Raw genomic sequence first — 27,196 nt, 5'->3', positions numbered from 1 at the left:
TCCAGATAGCCCTTTTCTTTATTATTATTACATATATACATATATGTATGTACAGACATAGAAATATAACCTCTTGAGTCTGTTTTAGTATTTCGTGTATATATGTTCTCAAGCAATTTTTATTGGTAACCAATAAGGGGACTCATCCCTGGGGAAGGCTAATTCTCTCTCCCCTAATAGTCACTAGTTACCTGTAGTTCTTTGTCTAGGGGTGAGATCCTATGAACTTTCTCCCTCCCATATTAGCATGTCTGTTGATACTGACATTGTCCTAGTCTTGCTTATGCAGCCATTTCTAGGAGAGAATACTTCATAGCTGATTTCCTGGCATTCTGCCTCTTACAATATTTTTATCCACTCTTCCATGATGCTCCCTGAATCATAGAAGCAGGAGCTGTGAAATAGATGTATCTATCCATTGGGGTTGGGCTCACCACAATCTGTTGATCTAGCATTGTGTCTAGATGTGATTTTTCTGTGATGATCTTGCTGTAAAGAGAAGTTTTGTTGATGAGGAATGGCAGCTACACTTACCTGTGGGTATAAGAATAACATTTATAATGTAGTTAGGAAGTTTTCTGCTCTAGCAAAGTGGTGGTTGCAGATTTTTTTCTCAAGTACATGATCTCACTAGCCCCAAGATGTTGACTAGCTTTCCAGTACCAGACATGATTTCCCTCTTAAGTCCAATTTGACAGTTGTAGGTTATCACCAATATCTAAGTGTTGTTTATGCAACTTTAGGGATATATTGCCATGTTGGTCATCACTGTGGTTCAGAACTATTAATTGCTCCCCTCCATTGGCAGCTTCCATAGGACTTTCTGATACTATGGAAGCTAAATTCCAGCAAGGGAGTTTGCAGGTTATATCCAAATCAAATAATCCAAACCCTGTGTCTTCATCAATATGAACTTAACTTAAACTTCAGAGAGGCAGCCAAGGGTTACATCAATAGTCTGTACTGTTTTGGGAGTCACTTGGACTATCTTGACCAACTGTTGGAAAGTTTTCTTCTGATTGATACTGGTGGATTTTGTGGTTGTTGTTGTTTTGTTTTGTTTTTGTTGTTGTTTTTTGTGGTGAGCATTATCAGCCCAATTGACATTACTTACCTCAAGATACATATAAATATAGTATAATTTTAGGTAAACTTGAAATATTATGATTTCTTGAGATTTTTATCAAACATCCCTGGTCTTATTTGTCCCCCATCTCTCCTCCTTCTGTATTGATTGACCCACAGTTTACCAACCTACAGTTTAAAAATTCATATTAAACAAAATGTGTGTAAGAGAAGGTAACTAGATAGTGAGGTATATTAATCCCATATTATATGAAGAACTAGTGAGGAAACAGACTATGTTTCACATGGAAAAGAGAAAACTGGCATCCTGATAGCTGAATTGATGGAGTTGAGAGTCTATTCTGAAGATGGAAGAAACAGACTTTCTCCATATAGTTTTACAAGAAAGACCTAACATGACTAAAACCAAGTTTCAGGAAAGACATTTTGGTTTAATATTAGAAACAATTATCTAAAACTTACAGAGTTCTTTGTGTGGAGTAAGATAATGCCCTTACAAGACAGTGAGTTCTAGGTGTCAGTTAAAATATCCGCGATGCATTTTGTGGAGGGTATTTCTGCCAACCATCAATCAATCTGTAAAACAAAGAAGATTCTGTAGTTGGAATATTTATGTCTGTGCTCAAAATTCATTTAGTTTAATACCATTGTCAAGAAAAAAGAAAACCCTCCAGTTTCCATCCATTCTCATATCGCAGACAACACAGAATTTCTGTGACCTCCAACATGAATTCTCCACAACCAGCAAGCAGTTCTGCTGCAGTGGACACCAGCTGCTCCTCTCTAATCCAGATCCTGTCTGCTAATCCAATTTAACTCTGACACCATCTTCCTGGAAATAGCATCGGGCCTCACAGATTGGGGCTCAGTTCCCAAAACTGCTTTGGATTCCAGTCACACACCAAGATTACTCTACCTGAGCTTTTGAGTAACAGGGAGATGGTTCCCACACCTCTTCCCTGAATTTGATTAATTTACTTGAATCACTCACAGAACTTGGAGAAGCTGGCTGATATTTGCAGGCATGTTGTTGTAAAGGATACAAATGAATACATGCATAGGGTGGTTTGGGACACAGGGCCTCTAAGTCCTCTCCACCCTCTCTCTACTAATGTTCATGTGTTTGGTTAACTGGAAACTCCCTGAACTTTGGAGGTTTTATGAAGGTTCAGTACATAGGCACTCTGGCTCATAGGCTGGGAGAGGAAACTCAACAAGGTCTGTGTGTATTCAGATCCAACTGAACCCCTCTGTGCCAAATTTTCTAGAGAACTAAGGCAAAATTCTTCTAGAATGAGGAGGATATTATTATCAGACAACGGGTAAGTTTGGAAATTTTCTTTACGGCTAACTGAAGGCAGAGGAAGATTAGAACTTCAATGATTCACCATGGCTAGGAATTTATAATCTAGGAAACTTGCAGCCATTTCCCCTCAGTATAAACATTCCCTCCTGGAGAGAGGAGGGAGGCTCCTAAGACTCATGAAATGAAAATTTGTACGAGACCCAGAACGTTTGCAAAATGTACACGATTTAGCATACCTCTAGTGTTGTAGTTTACTTCCCTGTCGCTGTGGTAAACTCCATGACCTGGGAGAGGAAATTGTTTATTTCAGGTTACAGTCCATAACTGCAGGAACTGAGAGCAAGAGGCCATCGCAAGAACTTAGAAGTTGTAACTGACAGAAACCACAGAGGAGCAATGTTCTGGTTTTATCTCTCTAGCTCCTGCACAGACAGCTTTCCTATGAAGACCAGGACCACTTGCAAAGGAATGGTTAACACCCACAGTGACCTGGGCCCAACCACATCAATTCACAATCCAGAGAATGCCACACAGACATGCTAACAGACCAGTCTGATAGGGGCAACTCTTCAAGTGAGGTTCTCTCTTCCTAAGTATGTCAAATTGACAGCCAAGGTGAGTTATCTCAAGTCTACCACTTGTCAGCTTGACATACAAACACATCATTGTTAAACTATAACCTTTACTTTTTACCATGATCACATGTTAACATGACAATATAACACACAATACAACTTCAAATGTCTCATGATATGTAAGTTTTCAACACTTTAAAAATGTATTATATTGTTTTAAATCCAAAGCCTCTTACCTGTGGGTTCCTATAAAATCAAAACTAAACTGCTTATTTTCTAATTCCAAAATGGAAGAATCAGGAACAGTTCTAATCGTACTTAAGTAAAATCAAATACCAATAGTATAGTTAACTCAACATTGGACATCTGGAACTTTCTCGTGATCTCCTGACTCCAAGGGTCTTGAACAGCTTTTTCTTTGGCTCTGCTACCTGAAGCACACACAGCTAGGCTCAGGATGGCTCCATTCCATATCTGCCACTGTCACCCACAGTCCTTACATCTACAGTATCTTGAGGCCTCCATTGCAGGAGGCTTGGCCTTCACCAGTGTCATTTCCTGGATGACCCCTTCAGTCTTGTAGCTTCTGTGCCTCCTGAGTATCCCATGAGAGACTTTCATACGTTGCCAAATTAGACTGCCAATTTAAGACCCAACCTTGGCCCACTGCAGCATGGCTTATGTGTGCTGACTCTGCAAAAAATATTTGCCAGAAAACTGACTCAATGATGCTGGTGTCTTAGTCATCATAACTCACTCTTCAGCCACAGACAATCACATCCATACAAGCTTTACTTACACAGAATACCACATGAACAGCCTTGATACAGTTTTTTTTTCCAACAGAAATGTCACAAGCCTACCTCTACTGTCTCCATTTTGCTCATCAATTCCCTCTCCTCTTCCCGCATTTTCCCATTTATTAAAAACAGTTTTCATGTCATATAATACATCATGACTATAATTTCCCCTCCCTCTATTCCTCCTCCCAGTTCCTCCCCACCCTCTGCACTAGAACCATACTGCCCTTGACTTCATGTTTTTGCTTGAGAAAATTTTAATGACTGTTTCTATTTCAGTAGGATTTATAGGCCTGTTTAAATTGCTTACTGATCTCTATTGAACTTTGGTAAGTAGTATCTGTAGAGAAAATTACTCATTTCTTTTAGACTTTCCAATTTGGTGGAGTACAGTTTTTAAAGTATTATCTATCTGATTCTCTGGTGTCTGTTGTTATAGCCCCCTTTTGTTTCTGATTTTGTTAATTTGGATATTCTCTCTCTACCTTTTAGTTAATTTGAATAGGGTTTTGTTTGGTTATATTATTGATTTTCTCAAAGAAGCAATTCTTCATTTCATTGATTCTTGAATCTGTTTGTTTGTTTTGATTTATTGATTTCAGTCCTGAGTTTGATTATTTCTTGTTGTCTACTTCTTTTGGGTGTGATTATTTTTCTTTCTTTTAGAGCTTTCAGGTGCACTGTTAATTAGTATGAGGTCTCTCCATCTCCCCCTCCCATTTTTTTAACCTGGGCACTTGGTTATAGAACCACCTTCATTTTTTTCATAAGTTTTGGTATGCTATGTATTCATTTTCACTCAATTCTAGAAAGTCATTTCTTTCCCAATTTCTGTCTTTCTTGACCCATTTTTTTCTTTTTCCCTTTTTTGTTTGTGTTTTTTGTTCGTTTGTTTGGCTTTTTTTTTTTGAGACAGGGTTTCTCTGTGTAATATCCTTGGCTGTCCTGGAATTCACTCTGTAGACCAGGCTGACCTCAAACTTATAGAGATCCGTGTACCTCTGCCTCCCAAGTACTGGGATTAAAGGTGTGCACCACCACAGCCCACTATTGACCCATTTTTCATTCAGTAGTGAGCTGTTCAGATTCCATGAATGTGTAAGCTTTCTGTTGTTATTGATATCAGGTTTAGTCTGTGGTGGTCTGATAGGATGCAGGGAATTATTTCAAGTTTCTTGTCTGTTTAAACTTGCTTTGTGTCTGAGTGCGTGGTCAATTTTGGAGAACGTTCCATGTGGTTCTTTTGTGTTTGGATCAAATGTTCTGTAGATATCTGTTACGTCCATTTAATTTATAACATCAGTTATCTCTCACACTTCTCTGCTCAGTTTTTACCTGGATGACCTGTCTATTGGTGAGAGTGGGATATTGAAGTCTCCCATTATCATTGTGTCAGGGTCAAGACATGATTTAAGCTGTAATAATCATTTTCTTTTACAGACTTGGGTGCCCTTGGTTTTAGTGCATAGATGTGAGGAATTACAATGTTCTCTTGGTTAGTTTTTCCTCTGATGGTGGATAGGTATTGTCCTTCCCTGTCTCTTTTGGTTAGCTTTGGTTGGAAGTCTATTTTGTCAGACATTAAAATGAGTGCACCAGCTTGCTTCTTGGGTCCGTTTGCTTGGGATATCTTTTTCTATCATTTTATTTTGAGGTAATGTCTATCCTTGATGTTGAGGTGTGTTTCTTCGATGCAGCAAAAGGATGAATCCTGTTTTTCCATCCATTCTTTTAGCCTCACCCACCCTCCCGCAAAGAGTTGCATTAAGCAGTCAGCCCTCAATGGCTTTTCCAGCTTAATTCCAAACATTTCCTCAAACCTCCCAAAAAACAACATGGTCCAGTCCATCACAGCAACAATGCCACATTGTTTCTGGTGCCAATTTCCTTTCTAGTTTGTTTCTGTTGCTGTGACAAACAGTATACCAAAAGAAACTTGGCAAGAAAAGGGTTTATTTTTTATTACAAGTTATAGTCCACCATTGAGAGATGCTGCAGCAGGATCTCAAGGCAGGAGATTGAAGCAGTAGCCATAGAGCAATGCACTTACTGGCTTGTTCCCAAGATCATGATGAACTGCCTTTCTTGTATAGCCCAAGTCCACTTGCCCAGGGACAGTACCTCCCATAGTGGACTGGCTGGGTCTTGTCACATCAATTAGCAATCAAGAAATGCCCTCTCCCCCAGACATGCTCACAGACAAATCTAATTTGAGGAAATTCTCCTATTAAGATCCCTCTCTTGGGTGTGTCAAGTTGACAATCAAGATTATAAAAGCAGTAAAGCTATTTCTGGGGAGAAGACACTCTCTGGCATACAGACCTGCCTGCAAGTGAGACAGGGAGCTCCAGGGATGTAGTGCTCCTACATTGTCACCCAAGCTGCAGTGGTTGTCTCAGTGATAGACCTGCCTCTGAGTCATCTGTGTTTCTCTAAGTAACCCCTCACCCACATTCCTATAAGTCACTTCAGTCAACTCACTGCTCTACTAAGCCATATTTGGGTGAATTATTTCTTTGGTCTGTACCTGGGATAGAGAAACATTTGTTCACATTCCTCAGTGAAAAGTTACACAGCACATGGCCCAAACTAAAACATATATTGTATCACAGTCTCCAATACAAAGTAGTAAGGAATGTGACCTTTGGGAGGTAGCTTCAGGACTCTGGCCTCGGGAATAGGATTAGATTTCTTACAACGAGGCTCAAACTTGAAGGACTCTCGCTTTGGCCCTCATCAACTTGAAGTCACAATGTCCTCCCTTCAGAGAATGCAGCGACAAGGGAACACAATAGAAGTGTGTACTTGACTTCTAGCAGGCACGAAGCCTATGGGATCCTTGATCTTGAACTCCTAGCATGTGGAACTGTGAGAAGTACATTTTCCCTTTAAAATAAATATTTTAGTAGGAGGTATTCTCTGCACTAGCACTGTAAGGCAGAGAATTTTATTAGTAGATAGTGGTGGTGGGCTTGGTACTAAGAATTATATTTAACTTACTTCCTGTAACAGAAATTAAAAAAAAAACTTTTAAAAGAAAAGACATAAAAAAGATATTCATAACATACAGGAATCTTCATTCAACTAGAGATCCCATTATTCACATTTCTTTATAACTTTGCTTCAGTGTTAAAACTTTTGGCTCTTCGTCTTACTCTGTAACTGAGTCATCAGTCTGGGTGACTCGGAATCTGACATCTTCCAGAGCGAGTTAGGAGTCCCGTAGCATATTTCCAGTGTTGTGAAGAGGAAACATGACCATGATGCATCCAAAAGCTGCATGGCCTTAATCCTTAAATAGTGGCACCCCAACTACACAGCGGCTCGTTCCAGAAGCAGACAGTGAGCTCAGGGACAACCCGAGTGTAGGCTGGCGAGTTAGCTCTGTGCCAGCCTGGCACCAAATCTATATGAAAATGTGGATAATTGTGCTTAAATGAAGGGATTGTTTTCTCATTTTTGTTGAGTTGGACATTTGACACACAAATTTGTGTAGACATTTGGATATGAAATAGGAGCAGAAGACCCAGAGAGAAAATTGGCCCCAAAGATATGGGAAGTCATTGTGGAAAACTGGTCATACAGGAAGAGGAGGGGGATCAGCTGGAGGCAGAAGGAGGAGAAGGAGAGCAGATACATGGATGATTAAAGTACATCATGTACATGTGTGAAAACATTTTCTGCAATGGCTATCTGCTAACCTTATATATACTAAAATTAGACAACAAAGCTACAAGAAAGCAGAAACTGAGGGAAATTCAGAGTGTGGAAGGATTGTTAGCCAGTGGGCATAAGAACCGCTGAAGCTGATATAGAGACACTTGTTGAATTCTAGAGGGCAAAGGCACGGGGATCTCTGCTGTTGACTGGGTGTTCTGATACCTCTGTTCCCAGAAGCCTTCTGTGTTTGAGCTAACAGTTCTGTGCGCAGCATTTTAGTCTCCACATTGGCTTCTGTGGAGCAGTAGCTGCTGTGTTTGTTTCTATGTGAATCCTGTACAAGAATGCCCGACTTTCCCACTTAAAGAAACAAACAGAACCTGTGTGACTGGTAGGCTGGGACCGAGCCCAATAGTTTACCACAAGCTCCACATTTCTTTGCGGTCTCACTGTTGCTATGATCTTTAAATTTTCATGGGAAATTTGCATTCTCCTCCTTTGAGTATCTGTGCTAGGTTTTTTATACAGAAAAAAATGATGTTTAATTCGTTGGCTAAAATATACAAGTTGGGGATCAGCTACCCTATTTACTCAAGTTGCTTCCCATAATTCTCAGCTTGAGATAAGGGCTACCTCGGTTTGAGAAACACAGTTGCATAATTAATTTGTTCTCCTTGTGTTCTTCTCTGTGAGTCAGACAAACATAGTAGCTTTCTGGAAACGTGTGTGTATGAGAGAGAGGGAGTACGTGTGGGTGTGAACGTGCTTCTTACACATGAATGTGCTTACTGTGTTACAGTATATCATCCGGTTACAAAGTCAGAAGGCAGGTGTTCTACATATTTTAGCCATTAGCATTTGTTTTGGGGGGATAAAATTAAATACTTGCTACAGAAAGATGGAATGTAATACCCAAACCCAGATATGCTAATTTACAGACATTTCAAATTTTCTGTTACATTAAAAGTAACTATGTTTTTCTTGAGCCAGTAGCATTTACCTTACTTAATTGCAGGCCTGAAGGAAGAAGTCCACTTTCTTCCACATCTACTCCACTAAAGAACTAATAAGGAGAGCCAGGAACAGAAGATACAAGCAGGGCAAAGACAAACAAGGACAAGAATTAGAATGAAAACTTAGCTAAGGGTTTTGTGGAAAGGATTTATTTCCATTAGATTTTATTTAAAATTTAATTATGTGAAGAATTAAATGTTTTTACATTCTGATGTGTTCTTGATAGTTGTTTAATATTATTATTTATTAAAATCCTAAAGAGAAATTAGTTTTTTAAATTAAGTATTGACTCCCAATAAATCAAATCTAAATAATTAAGCATAATATTAATGGTGAAAGCTTTCAGCGGGAGGAGGGAAGCCAGTGTGAAAGCCCCTTTTGGTAAAAAGTTGTACGTGGGAATGTTATGACTTTCCGAGCCAGAAATGACAGAAGATGCAGACACACCCCTGCCCTTCAGGAGCTCACAGTCCACAGAGGTGGGGAAACTACAAACACAGCACTGCAAACCCAGGCGAAGGGAGCTGTGAGCAGGACACCAAGTCAGGAGGTCTGAATGAGTCTTCAAGACAGGAGACCCCTGGTAGCGTTTTGAAGGAATGCTAGGCAAGACTGGGATGTGGACATTTGAGCAGGAGAATTCCAAACTGGAGCAATTAGTGCCTGCAGAGGTGTAAAGCAGTGTGTGTGTGTGTGTGTGTGTGTGTGTGTGTGTGTGTGTGTGCGTGCGTGTGTGTGTGTGTGTGTGTGTGTGTGTGTGTGTGATGTGTTGCTTGAATGTAAAATGAGAAAAAAGACTTAGCCTAGGAAGCAGGAAATTCATTCCATCTGTTTGCTAATCTTTGACACCCAGGTGATCATAGTGTGCAACACATCTTCTCTAATAGCTCCTACTTGTTTTCTTTTCATCCTTGGTGCTGGGATGGCCAGCCATGGGTTAGGGATTGTACACCTTCCTCCTCTACAGAAGCTTGGTAAATCAGAATATCTGAGTAAAAGTCCTCATATTAGTTCCAGGGGTTAGCCTCCTGGCTTTTTTGTTTGTTTTTAGGACAGATACCTGCACTTTGCATGTCTACAAATTGGTGTCCCTGAACTTTGTCCTTGAGTTTGGCATCCTCCATCACATCACCATGACAGCACAGACCAGAAACTTACAAGTATTGTTTGATCCTCCATCTCCACTCACAGGCAACCACAGAGTTAGGAAAATCTAACTCTAGGAGAGCATGCTTCTCCCCTTTCTTCTAGTTCTTCTGTGAGTTCTTAGTTGGGGGGTGGTCTCATGATTCTGGATAAAAGTAACTTTCCTGGACATCATGCATCCAGCAGAACCATGTCCTAAGGGGCAGAGGTCTAACATGGCACAGTGTAGATTCTTCCAGATGCATCACTGGTTGTGAAACGAAGGCTGAACAAGTTTGGGCGAATTTCTGTGTGTTCTGATTCCATCTCTTCAAATCTCACATCCTATCATATAACCCTGGATACTAAGTTATCTAGTTATGCTAAGTAACAGAGAAGACCTCTTCAGAGCCTTTACACCCTTGCAGGTGATTTTTTTTCTCTGCAGATTGTGATGTGCCTACACCCTAACACCATAGCATGAGCATAGGTCTTGATGAAAAAAGTAGATACTTGGACTTCCAGCAAGAACCACTAAATCAGTAACCACGTTTTAACTAGATCACCAGATAATTCTTGTACATGTGAAATATTTAGGACTGCCTAGAATGTTCTTTACTCTTGCTGTGCCTGTCTTAATGAGTCCTTGTAAACCAGTTCACTCTCTTCATGTTAAAATTAGTATAACCTGTCTTTACTATCTTGAAACGTTATAGGTAACATGGGTATCTGAAGTCAAACTTTAAACCATCAGATAGTGATTTAACTACATTGATTAAATGGGCAAAAGCAGACTGAGAGATGGCTCAGGAGATGATGTGATTGCTGCACAAGCATGAAGACCTGCGTTTGATCCCTGGCACCATGTTAAAGTCAGGTGTGGTGGTGTCTCTGTAGTGCCAGTGCTGAGAAGGCAGCCACAGAAGGACTGGTTTTCTGGCCAGTCAGTCTGGCTGAAGTGGTGGGCTTCAGATTTAGTGAGAGTCCCAGTTTCAAAGAATAGGGTGAAATGATTGAAGAACAACAATCTATGCCTACCTTTGGCCTCTGCATACACGAACACACACACACACACACCACGCACACACACATGCATGCACACACACACACACACACACACACACGCACACACACATGCGTGCACACATACACCCAGTGTAGGGGGAGAAAAAGGGCAAGCAACATATTAAATAAATTCCATGGGACACCATGCTAGGCATGATAACACAGGCCTATACTATAATCCAAGCATTCTGAAGGTGAACGCGGAAGATGGCATGTTCTAGGCTAGTCAAGGCTACAGAGTGAGTTCTGAACCAGCTAGGGCTGCATAGGGAGGCCCTGTTTCAGAAAAACAGGAGGGGGAAAAAACCAAACAGGATATAACAAAACAAAGTAAAAATGTTTCCCTAGAAGCACCAAAGTTTGTCAGCTACAAACGGAGGCCGATTCCGATATACTATGTTGGGGACATAGATTCTAAAAACAATGTGACAGTTATGGAAATTTTCAAGATGATGAACAATTCCTGGCAAGGTTCCAAAGACAGCAGGGCAGAATATTCTTTTTATTCACAAAAAAATCATTTTCCTGGAAAAGTCAGTGTTTTCTAAAGGTGTGTGTTGCATGCTTTGTGAGCATGACATGGGTAGGTGTTGGGCTGTGACAATGTTGAACCCAGATATTATTTGTTATGATAAAGCCCGTGGGGAGTCTTGGCGGATTCCATGGCAGGCAACGGTGACTGAGGCAGGAGACAAACATGCCTGGCAGACAGAGCTTAAGTGAGAAGTTTTAGTAGAAAGTGGGGGGAGAGAGTAAAGAGGTAAAGAGATACAGAGACACAGAGAGGACAGAGGAGAAGAGGGAGACAGGAAAAGTCCTGTCTGCCCCAGGGAGACAGCAGGAAAGAGAACCGGAAAAAGAGCATAAGCGGGCGGGGTTCTTTCTTTTAAAGGGGTCCTTTGCAATTGCATGCTGACCAGGGTACTGCCTGATGAGTGCATTCTGCCAGGTGACAGGAGCAGGCCCGCATAATGCCTGAATCCTTACATTATTCACCTACATGACCGTCTGAGCTACGTTTACATATCATGCTAGATTCAGGCACATATGAATTAAACCAAAGAACATATGTCTCTGACCTTCACCCACCGGATGATAGACTTGTTCTCCTGTAAATGGCCATAGTGAGGCCACCTAGAATGTCCAAACTGTCCAAGGGGAGATGTTCTGCCTGGATGGATACTCTGCAGCTCCCTCAAAGCCTCAAATTACATAGTCCCGGCTCCACCCTGGCTCTTCCCCCCCCCCTCCCAGCTTGCTCTCGGGGCCCTCTTCACCCAGTGCTCTGTCCAGCCCATTGGAAAGCACAGGTGCCTGTCTTATTGTCCCCCAGCAATCACCCAATGTGAATTGAATAAATGATTAATAAGATTGTCAAAAAATACTAAGAGGAAAACAAACAAACAAAACACCAAAAATCAGAGAACCCTGAGAGTAGATTGGAGATATTATCACCCACCCCCAATGGGAGCCTCTTTGATAGATCTATTATATATGAAGACACTATGATTAAAAAGGACATTGGATGATCTTTTCCCATACTCACATAACTTTACATATTTCTCTACAGTCTTCATTCTTTTATTCAATGAATTCAGCACCAATTGTGTGCCAGGCACTAAGCTATACTTCCTCTGACAGGTTCACAATGCATCATGAGCACCGGCTAAGTACAAAATGTGGTATATTTAAATGTGACATTATGCCTTCCTGGTGGTACCACGGGAAGAAGTGATTAATTCTGACTAGGGCATTGGGTGGCACTGGGGGGGGTACTGAGACTAGAATCCATACCTTCCATATATAGTGATGGGAAGGTTCCTCCAGAATTTCATAAAAGGGCGCTGGGAGGAAATACGTGATTTACTCACTTCTCTTCTCAAAGCCTCTCAAAACATAATGGAAGGCAAGCATCACACAGAGGTTTACTGTTCTGGCCTAATCTACTGGCTTTTTTTTTTTTTTTGAGTGACTTTGAGCACGTCTGCAAAAGCTGAGATCAGCTGTTAAAATTGACTTCGCCTAACAGAACGGCACAATCGTAGCGCTTTTCTCAAACAGACTTTTTAAAAATATTATCTTTTTTGCTCTCTCTCTCTCTTTTTACCATTAATGTATTGAGTTTGGTACTTGAGCCTGGAGGACATTCACCACTGAAACATACTTCTTAGTTCAAATAGTCAATAGAGTAGGCTTTGAATATATTTATGCTTTTAGGGTGAACTGTGAGGAGGACGGTAAAAAGAAATCAAAGCTGAGATCCAATATTTACGAACCTCCATGAAGAACCTTGCCTAATTCCTGGGCCCAGAGTGCTCTTGGGTAAGGCACACAACAAATGACTGCCAGAGAATGAATGCACATGTACTTCAAGTAAAGTGATTTCTATTTCTATTTACTTGGAGCTCCTGAATGTTCCTTAAATTGATTAGATTTTTAAGAATACTATATTTTTAAGAATACTTAATATAGTATACTATATTAAGGACATCAGTCAGGAAGTTTTGCCCTTCCCCACCCACAGTGAATACTGTCTTTCAGGCAGGGAGGACTCAAGGTCAGGGAATGCTGTGACCTTCAGAACCTAGCACAAAGGTGGCTTTTTCCACCATCCTTTCTCTTCACTGGTTTTATGAGCCCGTGCCAGCTGAGTCTAGATGGTGCGAGCTTTACACTTGAATGAAACACTCCCTGCCCTCGGTTCTGGGAGCTCCACTCTGCTGCCTCCATCTGCTGCCTCCGATAAATGCTCATATTTTAAATATGTTACAATCAGCATACGCCCAGTGTGGTTTTGCCTGCTCTATGCTGCAAGCAGCCCCATAGAGACGGGCGGGGGCCCTATGCCCATTGGCTCAGCTGCTGCTTGGGTGCAAAGAATCAAGGCAGAAGGAAGATATCTCTCGGGAGGAGGGACAAGAGTCTGGGAAACGGGAGAAAATGTAAATTGTCTGGAGAAGCTTCTGGCAAACTCCCTGCCGTGTCTTCCTGGTACAAGGAGGCTATCAGAATCCACACATGGCTGGGGAGATCTCCTTAAGAAGGTGAACGCATCTGAAGTGTGCTCATCTTGACCGCGTGAGGGAAGGAAGTGAAATTTCCGTCGCTTCCCCTTTCTCTAGTCAGCATAACCACCAACTGCTTTTGGGAAAGACAAAGTAAGACTGTGTGCAAGGTCTTTCTAAAGAGCAGGGTGGTACTGTCTCACAGCCATGTGATGAGAGAATTTGAAAACTAGAGGGGAGTCCGGGAACATTCAACCCAATCCCTTTGTCTTAGAGGCATCTTAAATTCTCACGACTCAAGTTGATTTCTAGTAGCTCTTTTCCCGATTATGTCCCTTCCTTGTTTTCCTCAGCCCAGCAGAGCAGACTCTACCTCCACTCAGGGCCTCCACCACAGAACTACATTCACCTCCTGAGTTTCTCCTCTATGCCACAGTTGGTCTGACAGTAAATGCTATTGGTTCTCCTTTTAACAGGCAGAACTGGGACCCTGCTTATTATCTCCTGGGCTACAGCTGAAGCCATATATTTTATTGTATTTTTTAAAAGCCTTGCATGCCCAGGTGTGCACACACACAGGAGATACAGCCTTATATATACACAGGGTTAGGGCTGACCTTAGGCTTGGGCAGCCTCTCAGCGGGCTCATTCCTGAAGAAAATTGATTCCCCTCCCCCAGCAACCATTGACTGCTTGTATTTTTTCCTGCGGTGTATGGAACACAGAGGTCTTTGTGCTTGCACACACACACTGGGAAACCTGGACTGTCAAACACACAGGGTTCCTTCTAGGGAAAGAATGCAAAACCTGTTTCTGCCCAGAAGTCTGGAGCTGACGTGACTTCTAGCCTGGTGACTTTTGTGCAAGCTGTGAGGCTGGAGATCCTCCTCCAGACCCTAATTATATAAACTTACTTTTCTTATTCAATCTCCAGAACCCATTTTATGGAAGATGTCACAGGTATTTTGCAATGTGTCTCGATGTCTAAATACAAGGTTTACCATGTATTTACATTACTTTGTTCCTCATGGAGACTTACATATGCTTTGCTATGCACATGGGATGGAGTTAATTATCACAAGATTAGTTTTACCAGATGGTGATGTGTTTAAAAAGTGCCTAAAATAAACAACTTGGGGTCAGACTGCTTACATTTGAACCAACGCTGGCTACTAAGCTGTGTTGTGCCAAATGCCTTCTTGCCTCCTGCAACTCATCACTCTGCTGCCCATGAAGGTGTCAGAGATAAAACCCCCACATACACAATGTAAGAGTGAAAACTTGAGAACTTTCCCCCCATTTTGTTGGCATATCCATTAATACAGTCTTATGCAGGTGTTGTATGGCACCTATATTGTTGAGAGCTCATGGGTGCAACATTCTTGTTATGTCCACAAGACACTATCACACATCATTGTCCCGGTCCTATCTTTTGCAATCTTTCCACCATTTTCTCCATGATATTCCCTGAGTGTTAGGTATAGGAATTGTATTGCAGATGTATCAGTTGGGGTTGGGCACCCCACGGTAATTTTGACCAATTACAGATCTCTGTAATAGTCCTCATATGCTGCCAAAAGAAGTTTCTTGATGAAGGGTAAGAGCTGCACTAATGTATAGACAAAAGGATAAGTATGTAGAAGGCAATAGAAACCACATTAGTTTAGCAAAATGGCAGTTGTAGATTCTCCTGTAGAGTTATGACCTCTCAAGCCATAAGTTTTTGGCTAGGTTTGCAGTGCCAAGCCTGAGTTCCCTCTTATTGAATTAGTTTTAGGTCCAATGAGAGATCAGTTGGTTACATAAGATGTAAGTACCACTATTGTACTGTTGGTGATAAGTTGCTGGACTTGTCATTATTATGGTTCTTAGGATTTGCAGTTGCATAGGACTGCTGATAACTTTTTTTCCTTTGACAGTTGTCATAACTGATGGGGGAAGTCCGTCTGTGTATATGTTGTTCTATTGGTTGATAAATTAGGCACTGTTGGCCAATAGGGAAGCAAGATAGGTGGTATTAGGAGTCAAAGAGGATTCTGGGAAGTGCAGTCAAGGATGAGAGTCGCCATGTGATCCCAGGAGGAGAGGGCACAAGTCCGGTGTTCTTGGTAAGGTAAGACCTTATAAAAATATATATTAGTAATTATGGGTTAATAATTAAGTCAGAACTAGTCATTAAGAAACCATAGCAAACAACCAACAGCTTCATAATTAATATAGTGTCCTGCATGTTCATTTGGGACTAATGCAGCTCTGGGACCAGGTGGCTGGGAAGAGTACACGTTACACATAACAGTTTACAACATTATGAGAGCTAGCCCTAAGAGAGGAGACTTCTGGTTCAGTACTAATTTAACATCTCCAAGTCTGTGACTGTGATGTGTTCATCAATAGGATCTTACCACCATGCTTTGGGAGGCAGCCAAGAACAATGGCAATAGCTTACATTTTTTGTGGGCCTCTTGGCCCTCTGACCAACAATTTAAAGAACATTATCTCTTGCCTGGCACTGGAATTTTTGTTGAATAATCTATTGCTCCTGGGGCATATTATCTGTCTGTGTAGGTAACTCCAATTAATCTATATACATATATAACAAAAGCATATATATATTGCATATGTATCTTAAGTAATCTTATAAAATAATACATCTTTCCTTTGTACCATTGCAATGGCACAAGGTCAGTAAGTGCCAAATATAATAGCTACCTGTTTTGATGACTGACATTTTATTGGTCCATGGCCACATTCATTATCTGACTTTGTCAGTGCAACAACGGAAGATTCAGTACACAGGACAGACATCCCAACTGAAAATATTTACTATCGTTGTCTCTTGGCTGAGTTTTCTAACATGTGCAACAGGCTTTTATTATTTTTAAAGTGTCTCATATAGCCCACGATAGCCTCATACTTTCTATATAGCTGAGGCTGCCCCCTAATCCTCCTGTACCTACCTCTTAAATACTAATATTACAGGCATGAACAACTATTCTAGGCTTCCAACTGTTTTGTAAGTTGGAAGATGACCACTGTTGGTCTCATCAGGTAAGAGGTAAAGTCTAAAGACTCGGAAGGTCCTGTGCGATCTGGAGTTTCCATGACACCCTGACCTACTCTTCTCACTCTTCTCCACTCTGATCTACTTGGTCTGTCATGCTGATGGCCATTCTCCCAAACCGAATCTTCCTCAATAAACCAGGTGAGTCTGTATCCCTGACGCACAGCCTTGCCTTTTTTGCCCCTTCTGCTTTAATGGACCTCTGGAACCATCACAAAGGCATCTTTTTATCTGCTTTGTTTCTCTAATATCCCAGGAGCTAGTTCTGGGAGGCAATGATGCCAACATTCCAGGTAGCATTTATCCACATCCCAACAAAGGTTCTGTAAATGGTCTTGTTCCAAGTGCTAGGAACATCAGGCATAAACAACCCATAGATCTGTGAAGGCATTTTGATGTCCACCTTCACACTTTCGTCCTTCATCTTACTTCTCTCCTTGTAACCAATGTCTCATGCCATGCCTTGAGTCTCCGGCTATGTTTCTGCAATGTTTTAGAACTTACTCTATAAGCTTCCACCCGTCATTATTAAAACATATCTCCTTAGTTTCTATTACCTAAAGACCCCAGCACGTTCTCTTCTAAGCTGATAAACTCATTAGAAGCCAAATATTAATGAATAATAATGTCTCTACTGCCTGGAAAATAATTTGCATTTAAACAACTTTTAGTGCCTGAATGCAAAGGGGTAAGTGATGGGGGGAAGTCTCAGCAGGCCCTAGGCCTGGGCCAGCTAGGGCAGCCACAGAAAGGTCCCTGAAGAAACATCAAATCACAGCTCATACATAGCTATCCACCTTACCTCGGCAAGGTAAGCCTAGCCATGTATATTCCTCCGAGCATTCATGCCACCGCTAGGCAGGGAGCCAATTAGAGGTGCTGGGAACATCTTAACTTGCATAGAAATAAGCCTGTCGTTTGTGATATATGTATACACTTACATATAGTGCTATCGATTCCTCCCATTAGAGCTTTGATAGCTTTTCATCTAGCTTTCAATCCTGCTGGCACAAAACACTTCTTGAGAGAGAAACAGAAAACTGTATAAACATAGGTTCAGTCAAAAAAAAAAGACTGGTTGGGTAGAGAGTCAGATATTGGAACACAAATGGGAAACATACTCCTCAAGCACTGTCAGGCAAGAGAGTCCCTGAACAAAGAAGAGGATTTATCCACACACAAGCACAGTGTCTTATTCCAGGGGACCAGTACTCACACTTGGCCTGTCTAGAATGCCCCCAAACTTTCCAAGACAGAGCAAGTTAGGCCAAGTATTTTTGCCTAGTTTCTCAGAGCCAACTACAAGTGATCTGGCCTCCATGAGTGTTGAGAATGAGCAGGTTTTCTTTCCAATTATAGGAAAGTATAGTTTTCTTCCATACTCATGCGTACAATGCCACACAGGCTTCTGAGTTGCCTCAGGGTGGAATGGGTATTTCAGATACCTAGTTTCTTGATGGACACACAAAAGGTAACTACTTCCCAAACTGAGTCTAAATTGACTACAGAGAAAGCACAAGGAAGTGCATCTTGGTTTCTGTGAGAACAGACATGGAATCCACTACTTCAGCATGACATGTTGGAGACCCAGCTATCCACAGCGAGGCCTCACTTGTGGCTGGCGTGTTTCATCTAGTGAGATCTGCAAAAGGTCAGCTGACATCTGCAACCTGCAGAAAGTACAAAATACTCAGAAGACAAGGAGAGCTGTTTTGCCCCCTACTACAGAACTTTCCCGCTGAAACAAAGGGCAGAGGGAAGCTGATTACTCCTGAGTACTTTGTATCCCTCTGAAGGCATGCTGCATGCCTTTTGAAGTTCTACTCGAAGCCAGAGATAGTCACAAGTTTGGAATTAGAATCCCTTGATAGACTCACCGAAATCGAGACTGCTGGGCCTTCCAGGATGTCTCACTTAAGAGGTTGGGTGCAGAACAAGAATAGCATTTCTAGAAAACTCTGAGAGCTGCCGTTGATACAGGTGCCACCCTGGGGAACCACACTCTCAGATCACACTGTCTGTAAGAACCACACCCTCAGATCACACTGTGTGTTACCACTGTGCTTCAGGAAGCTGTGGTGGGTGCAGAGAGGGTGTCATTTTATCTTCTGCAGTAGCAACTGGCATGTGGGACAGTCAAGCCCATGTCCTGTTCAATACAAATAAGAAAGGTTGGAGAGAGTGGACCCACCAGCCTTTCTCCTATTTGCAGATCTGTAGAAGTCTCATCAGGAAGTGTGGTCTTAGCTCACCCACATCGCATTCACACTGACTGTCTGGCAAATCTGTGTGTCCTGGCTCACAGCCACAGCCACAGAAACTGGCCCAGAGTTAGAGAGGCGATCAATCAATCAGTAGATGTACCCAGAGAACTCACAGGTGAGTGATCTTCATGAGGTGCTGTCTTTGCACAAATGAACACAGCAGGGCAGGAGGGACACACCCAGAAAGCCTTGATGTAGACAGGAAATGGAGTCCTCTACTGACCTGCCTGGCTGCTGATACAAGAATTCAGCAGAAACCAGAGATGGGACTATCAGTCCAAAATGTAGACAACTAGAGTGGTGTTTTGAATAACTGTGACCCTCATGTGCTCATAGGTTTGAATATTTGGTCCCAAGTTAGTGCAACTGTTTGAGAAGGAATAGGAGACGTGGACTTGTTAGAGGATCTGTGTCCCTGACAGTGGCTTTGAGGTTTCGATAGCCCATACCATCCCCAGTTAATCACCTACCACCTGCCTTCAACTCTCAGATAAGATTTAAGCACCCAGTTACTGATGCAGAGCAATGCTTACCTGCCTGCTATCATGGCCCCCACCATGAAGGCCATGGACTAACCCCCTGAAACTGTAAGTTCCCAATAAACTCCTTTTATTATAAGTTGCCCTAGTCACTGTCCTATTGCTGTGAAGAGACACCATGATTACAGCAATTCTTATAAAGGAAAACATTTAATTGTGATTCGCCTACAATTCAGAGGTTTGATCTGTTCTCTTCATGGTGGGAAGCATGGCAGCATGCAGGCTGACAGGGTGCTAGAGAAGGAGCTGAGAGTTCTAGATCTTGACTCACAGACAGGAGGAAGTAGCCTGTCTCACTAGGCATTGCTTGAGCATGTATGAGACCTCAAAAGCCCACCTCTACAGTGACACATTTCCTTCAACAAGACCACACCTACTCCAACAAGGCCACACCTCCTAATAGTGCCACTCCCTCTGGGGGCCATTTTCTTTCAAATCACCATAGTCACGATTTCTCTTTGTGGGAATAGAAAAGTAACTAAGACAACACCTATGCTGCTTGTCCTGGACAACTTGACCCTCAGCAGTCTCTAAAGTCAGAGTCTTTCTGTATCTTAGCCTTAGAAGAAGAGCCTGAGTAAACAAAAAGTTGCCATGGTTTGGGGCCATTTGAAGATGTTTGTATGTAAAAAGAAGGAGGCAGGGAATTTTATTCAACTGGGGATATCTCAGAAGAGCAGTACTGCGGTTGAACACTGCACGAGACATCTGTCAGGAAAAATGACATGTTTATCTACATTCTTGTGCTTCCACAGCAGGTCAGTTGGGGCTCCATCTTCTGTTTCTTCCTCACTCCAAGACCCAGCCCGAGGGAGCAGCAATCCTCAGGGTCTTGCTGATCACCATGGCAGAGACGCACATTACATGCTAGGGACTGAAGCTTCTGTTCAGAAATAACACATTTCACTAGCTATAACTAGCTACTGTGCAGATTCATGTCAACCTAGAACCTTAGACTATGGCTTAATTTGGGAACAACCCTTTTGCAGTTGTATATGGCTAAGGATCTTGAGGTGATAGTGGAATTAGAGTGGTCCTAAAACTAGTGACTCCTGTCCTGATGTGAGGAAGAGAGGGCATGGAGACAAAGAGAATGAACAGACAGGGACAGAGATTGGAGTGATGGAACTCAAGCCAGGGAAAGCCAAGGGGGCAGGCTTCCTCTCCAGCCCTCAGGGGGTCAGAGTCTAGTCAACACCTCGACTCTGGACCTCTAGCTGCCAAAACTCCACACAATGATCTCTGGTCTTAAACCTCTCACTTAGGGTCATTTGTTTTGTCAGTCATAGGAACCAACATCCTTGCCAAAGTGAGACTGTGTCATCGCCAGTGCCAAAGAGTTGTTGCAGGGAGGGGTGATCCTGCAGGGCTTGATGGCTTCCTTCAAGTCCTTGCTCCATCTCTCTATCCTGGACCAACAAAGCTAAACTTGATGCATTTCATCTCCACCAACAGCCCCTTTCCCTCTGGTTTCTGTTTGAGACTTGCCAGTAACGGGAATTTGGGGAGGGAGAAAGAAGTCTTTCTTACAACCCTTCCTCTGAAAAGCCAGGCTGGCTCTGTCTGCTGTGAAGGTCATAGCTCCTGCCATACAGCTCTGCCTGCAGTTTTTACATTTTCTCGGGTGTCTGCTGACTATTTCTTCCCTGTGTCCCTCCATGGCGAGGGTGTGACAGCTGGTGCCTACAAAGGTGACTTGCCTGTCTTCTTGGTGTTCTGTAACTCCACCCACGACCCTGTCAACGGTCCTGTTATTAATCTCTCAGTAACTTCACTGAAGCATGCCATCTGTTTTCTGCTGGGACACAGAAAACACACGAACGATGTACTTCAGAGGTGACTGCGCATCTCCAGTGGACAGTGACAACCTTGCTGAGAAGTGGCACCATTGAAACAAAAGAGGTAAAACCAGAGTGGCAGGCCTGTAGATCCCTGAATTTCATTCTTCCCTTACTCTGACTGAGGTGGCATAGGGTAGGATTCAAAGCCAGCTGTACTACTTACTAGCTGTGATACAAAACTCCCAGCAACTCACTTTCTGTTCATGAACGGTGGGTGTAAATATGCTCTTTTCGGGGAAAGGGATGTTGTGAGAATTAATGTGGGATATATATGAAAAAAGAACCTACCTATAATGAGCAGAATAATGTTCCCCCAAAGAATTCTAAGTCCAAATCCCCAGGAATATATGAATGTGTTATCTGGTAAAGAAAAAGAGGCCATGTGGATGAGATAGCGCTTATAGATCTTACGAAAGGGAGATTATCTTACATTACCAAGTGGACTCCATTCAATCATTTGAGGACTTAAAAGGAAAAGGAAGGAAGTGGGCTTAGAAATTAAAGACATAGGAAAAAGAGGGGAGACAGAGGCAATAGGAGACTCTCAATGTGAGTTCTGAGATGGTTAGAGATGGAAGAACTCCAGGCAGCAGGGACCCTGATACCACACATGCTAAAGCCTGCCTGTCACCTAGGTGGAACTGGAAACAGATTTTTTCCCTGGAGTCTCCAGAAGTGCCAGCAACCCAGCCGAGGCCTTGATTTCTGTCTTGTGAGACTCAAGCAGTGAGACCAGCTGAGTCCTTTGGATTTCTATTCCATGGAACTTCCAGATAGTGTGCAATTTAAAAACCCTAAGTTCATTGCTCTTTGCTACAACAGTAATGGAAAAATACTCTTGCACACATGAACTACATATATGTTCCCCCCCAAAGAATTCTAGTTATCTACCCTCAAAGTATAGAGTTAGATGATGAAGGGATTCTAGACCACAAACACTACCAGCTCTCAAAACCTGTGTGCACTTCGATTTTCAATCTACCTGGAAGGGGACTCTCTCCAGTGCTTTCATACTTGCATGACTATGGGCTCCCTGCATGAATAGTACCAGCAGCAGGAAGAGCACAGGCAGGAGTACGAATCATTACACTGCCATAGTCAAGTCAAGCTTCTGCTAAAGTTCGCCGTGCCGAGAAAGTGCACAGAAGATTGATCACAACCTCTGTGGCAGGAGGAACTGCACTCTGTCCTATGGCCTTGTGTTGAATCAGCATCTGCTCCTACTAGTTTCCCTTTTGAGAAGAGACTGACATGCGAGTTGGTAGATAGAATGGACATCAGCTGAGAACCAAATCCAACAAAAAAGGAAGAGAAGAGGTTTCTGTGTCTTTGGAACTGGGACACTTCACTTCTCCTGCCTTGGACATCAGAACTCTGTATCTGCTGGCCATCACACTTTTCCTGGGACCCCAGAGGTCCACCAACTTCTAAGATCTCCAATATTATACTGAGAGCTACAACGCTGGCTTCCCTATTTCTGAGAAGTTCAGACTTGGGATGAGCTTTGCTACCAGCTTCATGATACTTAGCTTGCAGAAGACCTATCATGGGGCTTCCCAGCATCTACACTACACAGTCCAATTCCCCCATCTCTCTGACCACCTATCCACCCATCATTCCAGACAGCTATTTTTCTATTTATTTATCAGTGAACTTAACCTACATATATACATACCCAGAGCAGGCTCTGTGTGTCCATGGTTCTGTGTTCACACCGTCAATCATCATTGTGTGGAAAACATTCAGAAAAAGATATTGTGATTTTGTAAATAGGTACAGATATTTTTATCCTCATTACTTTTCCAAAGAATACAGGATAACATTGATTTACATATTCTACACATTGTATTTACTATTATTACCAATCTAGATATGATAGAATAAATTACATGCAAATACATCATTTGAGTTGAGAAACCTGTTGCTGAGCAATCTACCAGACTGAATGTCTCAGCAGTCCCAATCTGGCACTGAAAGCTTTGAGGATTCCTGGAGAGCTTCTGGTCTTTAGTCCATGTTGGAAGGCCAAAAAAAAAATGGGGTTCTGATGAAGTGAAGGATGGCAGCAGCAGCAGCAGCAATAGCAATAACAGTAGATGCATTCACCAGCAAGGAGCAAAAGCAGGCAGGCAAAGCCCCACTGTTTTTCCTGTGACCTCTCTGTAACTAGGCTATAGTTCAAAGGTGCTACCCAGTCTATAGGAGGGTCCTCCCCCTGGCTAGTCAATCCTCCTTAGAAATGCCCTTAAAGATCTGCTGAGAGGTGTGTTTCCAGCTGATTCCAGACCAGTTTGGTTCAGATGAATCATCGTAAATGGCATATTTTCATATAATTCATTTTTGCCTATCCTGTCTCTACCATGTGAACCATTCTAATAAATCTCTTCTTGGAATATACTAATCCTGTTGGCTCTGTCCCTTTAGAGAACATTGACTATTGCACCATTTTATATAAAGGACCTGAGAGCCCATAGGTTTGGAAATCCTGTAACCAATCTTCCACAAATACCAAGGGATAAGTGTATGACAGGGCCTGTCAGGTCTGCCTCTCTGCATAACCCTGGCTACTACAGAGAAGCCTTTTCCAAGGCTTGTGTGAGACTTAGTTACTATAGTTAATATAGTTAATGTGTGCTACCTGTGTTCAAAATTTCTAATGTGTACCATCCCTTCTCTCCCAGGCTGAGATCAAAGCCTGGATGAATGCTTGGATCAATTGGAGGAGAACTTTCAAGGATTTTAGATTCTGGAGTTGGAGTTTAAAGTTATTTCAGAAACAAGGTATCAAATCTGGGCAAGTTGCTATGGGTTATTTCTGGGATAGCCCCCATCCCTACCCCAACATGTTTCATCTTAAATGCCTGAGAGGACAGTTCTCACCCAGGTGCACTGATCCACCTGGTTTAAGCCCATTCTGACTTCTACACAAAAAGAAGTAAGCACTTGGTCCCGGTATCTCCTAGCATAGCACAGAGCATCACTGGATCTCCACCTCTGCAGGTTGGGCACAGTCCTTTCCAGTCACTCTTCAGCTTTATCCAGTTAGTTGCTTCCAGGGACAGCTGACAGCCTCTTTTAGCCAAGCAGCTGCTCGCTGATGCACAATGTCCCTAATGCTCAAAGTCTGGTGGGTGATGATTGTTTTGCATTCTTATCAGCAATGGGTAGACTAGAATCAACCAGTTCCTTTGATAACCTCAGGATGTTAGGCTGCCATTCAAACCATTACCATCATAACTCTAACCCTCAAGTCACAGCAACACATTTATTATACACTTACTATATAATTTCCATTGCCCTGATCAATAGAAAGACAGGGAATTGATAATGTGGAGAAAATGCCCTCCCTCCGTCCCTCCGTCCCTCCCTCCCTCCCACTCTCTCTCTCTCTCTCTCTCTCTCTCTCTCTCTCTCTCTCTCTCTCTCTCTCTCTCTCTCTCTCTCTCTCATGCACACACACACGTGCGCGCACACGGAAAAATTATATACTAAAGGATGGTTGTTGAGTGCTACTCTCTGAAGATAACAGCCATCGGCTTCTTCAGACGTGACTACTTGTGACTCTTGAGATAGGGTCCATTGACTGTGGACGTTCCCTCAAGGAAGGAGGCTATGAGGAGGGTTATTGAACCCCCCCTTGAGATTCCAACCACCCCCTCCTGCACCTCTCAGTCAACCCTAAGTAGGTGCTAGAGTACACAGACTAGGGGAAGGGAACAGAAGAATGAGGAAGGCATCCATGCTGCTGTGAAAATTTCAGATGTGGTTGCTTCGAGATCGTCCATGCTGCTGGAAAGGAAGTAATCCCTTACAGAAAGCTCAATAAACATTTTGGTTCAAAATCGTGTTTGGTGGAATCCTTTAGTTTGTTATTGGTACTCTATCTGGAAGGACACACTGTCACAGTATCATAGTCAGTGGCATTTTTTTCTTTTTTAATTCTGAATTGTATTACTGCCACACTGGATATTAGAAGATGTCTCTGGTATAATATTTGACGAAGTGAAATACTATAATAGTTAATATCACCCATGGGGTGCTCTGGATGCTACTTAGATAAAGGTAGCTGTTTAAAGGACTTTTGCTTCGGGATGAAGGGTGTGACTTAGAGCTACATTTTTTTTAAACCCACTATTCTATTCAAGAATTGAACCCAAACAGTGCTGAGGTCTCCACAAAGATGCAGACATAAGCCAGGTTCCCCACACTGTTGGTAGTGTCACGATTCTGTCTACTCACATTCGGGCCTGTCTGCCAGAATCCTTGAGCCCGTGTCCCCGTGCTCCTCTCCCCCCTCAGTTCCCGTGGTTCTCACGGTTTTGCTCTTCACATTTTAAACTACTCATCACGCATGGAACTTGTTTGTCTAACCCTGAATGGGAGATGAAAACATTAGCCAACAAAGTAGGAGGAACGGAGAAGGACCGCTTCTAGAACAAGTCAGGCCGGGGAGAGTGCAGGGTCAGCGGAGGAGCAGCCAGAGAGCTCCTCGGGGGGCTCCAGGACCGCAGAAGAGGAGGCGGTGCCTTGGGAGGGAACACGGTGAAAGCAGAAGTAGCGCCCACACCCGGAGAGGAGGAGGATTGGGGCTGGGCGGCTCCGAGGTCGGGGTGAGCCGGCCGCCGAGAGGGGACGGCCCGGCTGCGCAGGGGCGCGTGCCGTGAGTCCGGGCGAGCGCGTGTGGCCCACGCTCGCTCCATCGTTCAGGCCCGCCCAAGACACGAAGCCGGAAGAGAGCTGCCGGCCGAGGGGGCTGTGAGCAGGGAGGGAGTCCAGCTCGCCGAGCTCGGGAGCAGGCTGGGTCTTGGCGCTCTCCGCCGGAGCCTGCCCGGAGCCTGGGTGTGAGGCTGGCGTCACGTCAACGAGCAGAGGCGGCCAGGCGGGGCGGAGTGCGCGTGCGCGGCTCGCTCGCCCGGGTGTGGGAGCGGGCTCGGGGCGGCGGGCACGCGCACGCGCGCGCCCCGGGCAGCCTAGGCGGCCGCTCCTGCCTGTCACTGCTGCGGCGCTGCTCGCTGGTCGTTCCCTTGAAGGCAGCGGAGGCGGCGGCGGCGGCGGCGGCGGCTCCAGACACCTGCGGCGGCGACCCCCCGGCGGCGGCGCGGAGATGTGGCCCTTGGTGGCGGCGCTGTTGCTGGGCTCCTGCTGCTGCGGTGAGTGGCTCGGGGATCCCGGCGGCTCTCGGGCTGGTGCGCAGCACCCGGGCGCCCCCGCAGGAGTGTGGGCTGCACCCCCGCCGGTCAGGCGGCGCCCGGAGGAGAGCGGAACGGGGAAGAGAGGGTGGCGGGATGCGCGGGCCCTGCGCACCCCGAGCGCCACCGTGGGAGGCCCCCGCGGGGCATCGGCGCCCCTGCCTCCCCCCGCGCCTGCCTCTCTCCTTCCGTGGTCCCTTTTTTCCCCCGGGGGAGAGCGGGCTGAAGCTCCTCACTCTCCAGTGCGCACACGTAGGAAGACTGAGAACAACCGCAACTGTGCAAAGCTCAACTGCAAAGAAAGCGAGGGGGCAGCTGCCAGGGACCCCCCCTTCCTCTCGCACCCCTCTCCCTTCTCGGTGCTTCCACGTAGCATTTGGGGCCGAAGGACTGGAGTGGGAGGGCCGGGCCTCTTGTGATGAAGTGCGCATTTTGGTGAAGTCGACCAGAAAGGCTTTTGCCCCTACCTCGTTAGCTCTGGAGCAGAGAGGACTCGATGAACCTAAGTTTCATTTCCCAACCAGCGTTTGTCAAAGATTTTTTTATTTCTGGCCGCGTATTTTGGTGTTTGTTGTTTTGAATCCTAAAAACAAGCTTCTCCTGACACCCCGCCGCCACCCCCCCCCGCTAATACTTTATTCAATATATTCCTTATTGTAGGTTTAA

General features: G+C 43.8%; 1 protein-coding gene and 1 long non-coding RNA gene across 9 annotated transcripts in view; one reads left to right on the top strand and one right to left on the bottom strand.

Moving 5' to 3' along the window:
- LOC110341781 overlaps nt 1-18,699 on the bottom strand; it is a 30,478-nt gene extending 11,779 nt beyond the window's left edge. For 3 of the 4 annotated variants that reach the window (XR_002383778.2, XR_002383779.2, XR_002383780.2), the window contains exons 1-3: nt 18,575-18,689; nt 2,629-2,676; nt 1,549-1,662 (exon numbers count right to left, since the gene is read on the bottom strand). This is a non-coding gene — a long non-coding RNA (uncharacterized LOC110341781). Of the gene's footprint in view, nt 1-1,548; nt 1,663-2,628; nt 2,677-18,574 lie in introns of all 4 variants that reach the window. The other variant, XR_002383781.2, reaches the window with a different exon arrangement.
- Nucleotides 18,700-26,220: 7,521 nt separating this feature from the next.
- LOC101836211 (leukocyte surface antigen CD47) overlaps nt 26,221-27,196 on the top strand; it is a 60,382-nt gene continuing 59,406 nt past the window's right edge. For all 5 annotated transcript variants that reach the window (XM_013116876.3, XM_013116877.3, XM_013116875.3 and 2 more), the window contains exon 1: nt 26,221-26,491. In XM_013116876.3, coding sequence (XP_012972330.1) covers nt 26,446-26,491 — 46 coding nt within the window. In that variant the 5' untranslated portion in view covers nt 26,221-26,445. The remainder of the gene's footprint in view (nt 26,492-27,196) is intronic.

This window comes from Mesocricetus auratus, unplaced genomic scaffold (genome assembly GCF_017639785.1).
Source record: "Mesocricetus auratus isolate SY011 unplaced genomic scaffold, BCM_Maur_2.0 Super-Scaffold_100008, whole genome shotgun sequence".
In the NCBI taxonomy this organism is placed as follows: domain Eukaryota; kingdom Metazoa; phylum Chordata; class Mammalia; order Rodentia; family Cricetidae; genus Mesocricetus; species Mesocricetus auratus.
The sequence above is the reverse complement of the archived record's forward strand: the minus strand, read 5'-3'. Positions and strand labels throughout refer to the sequence as shown.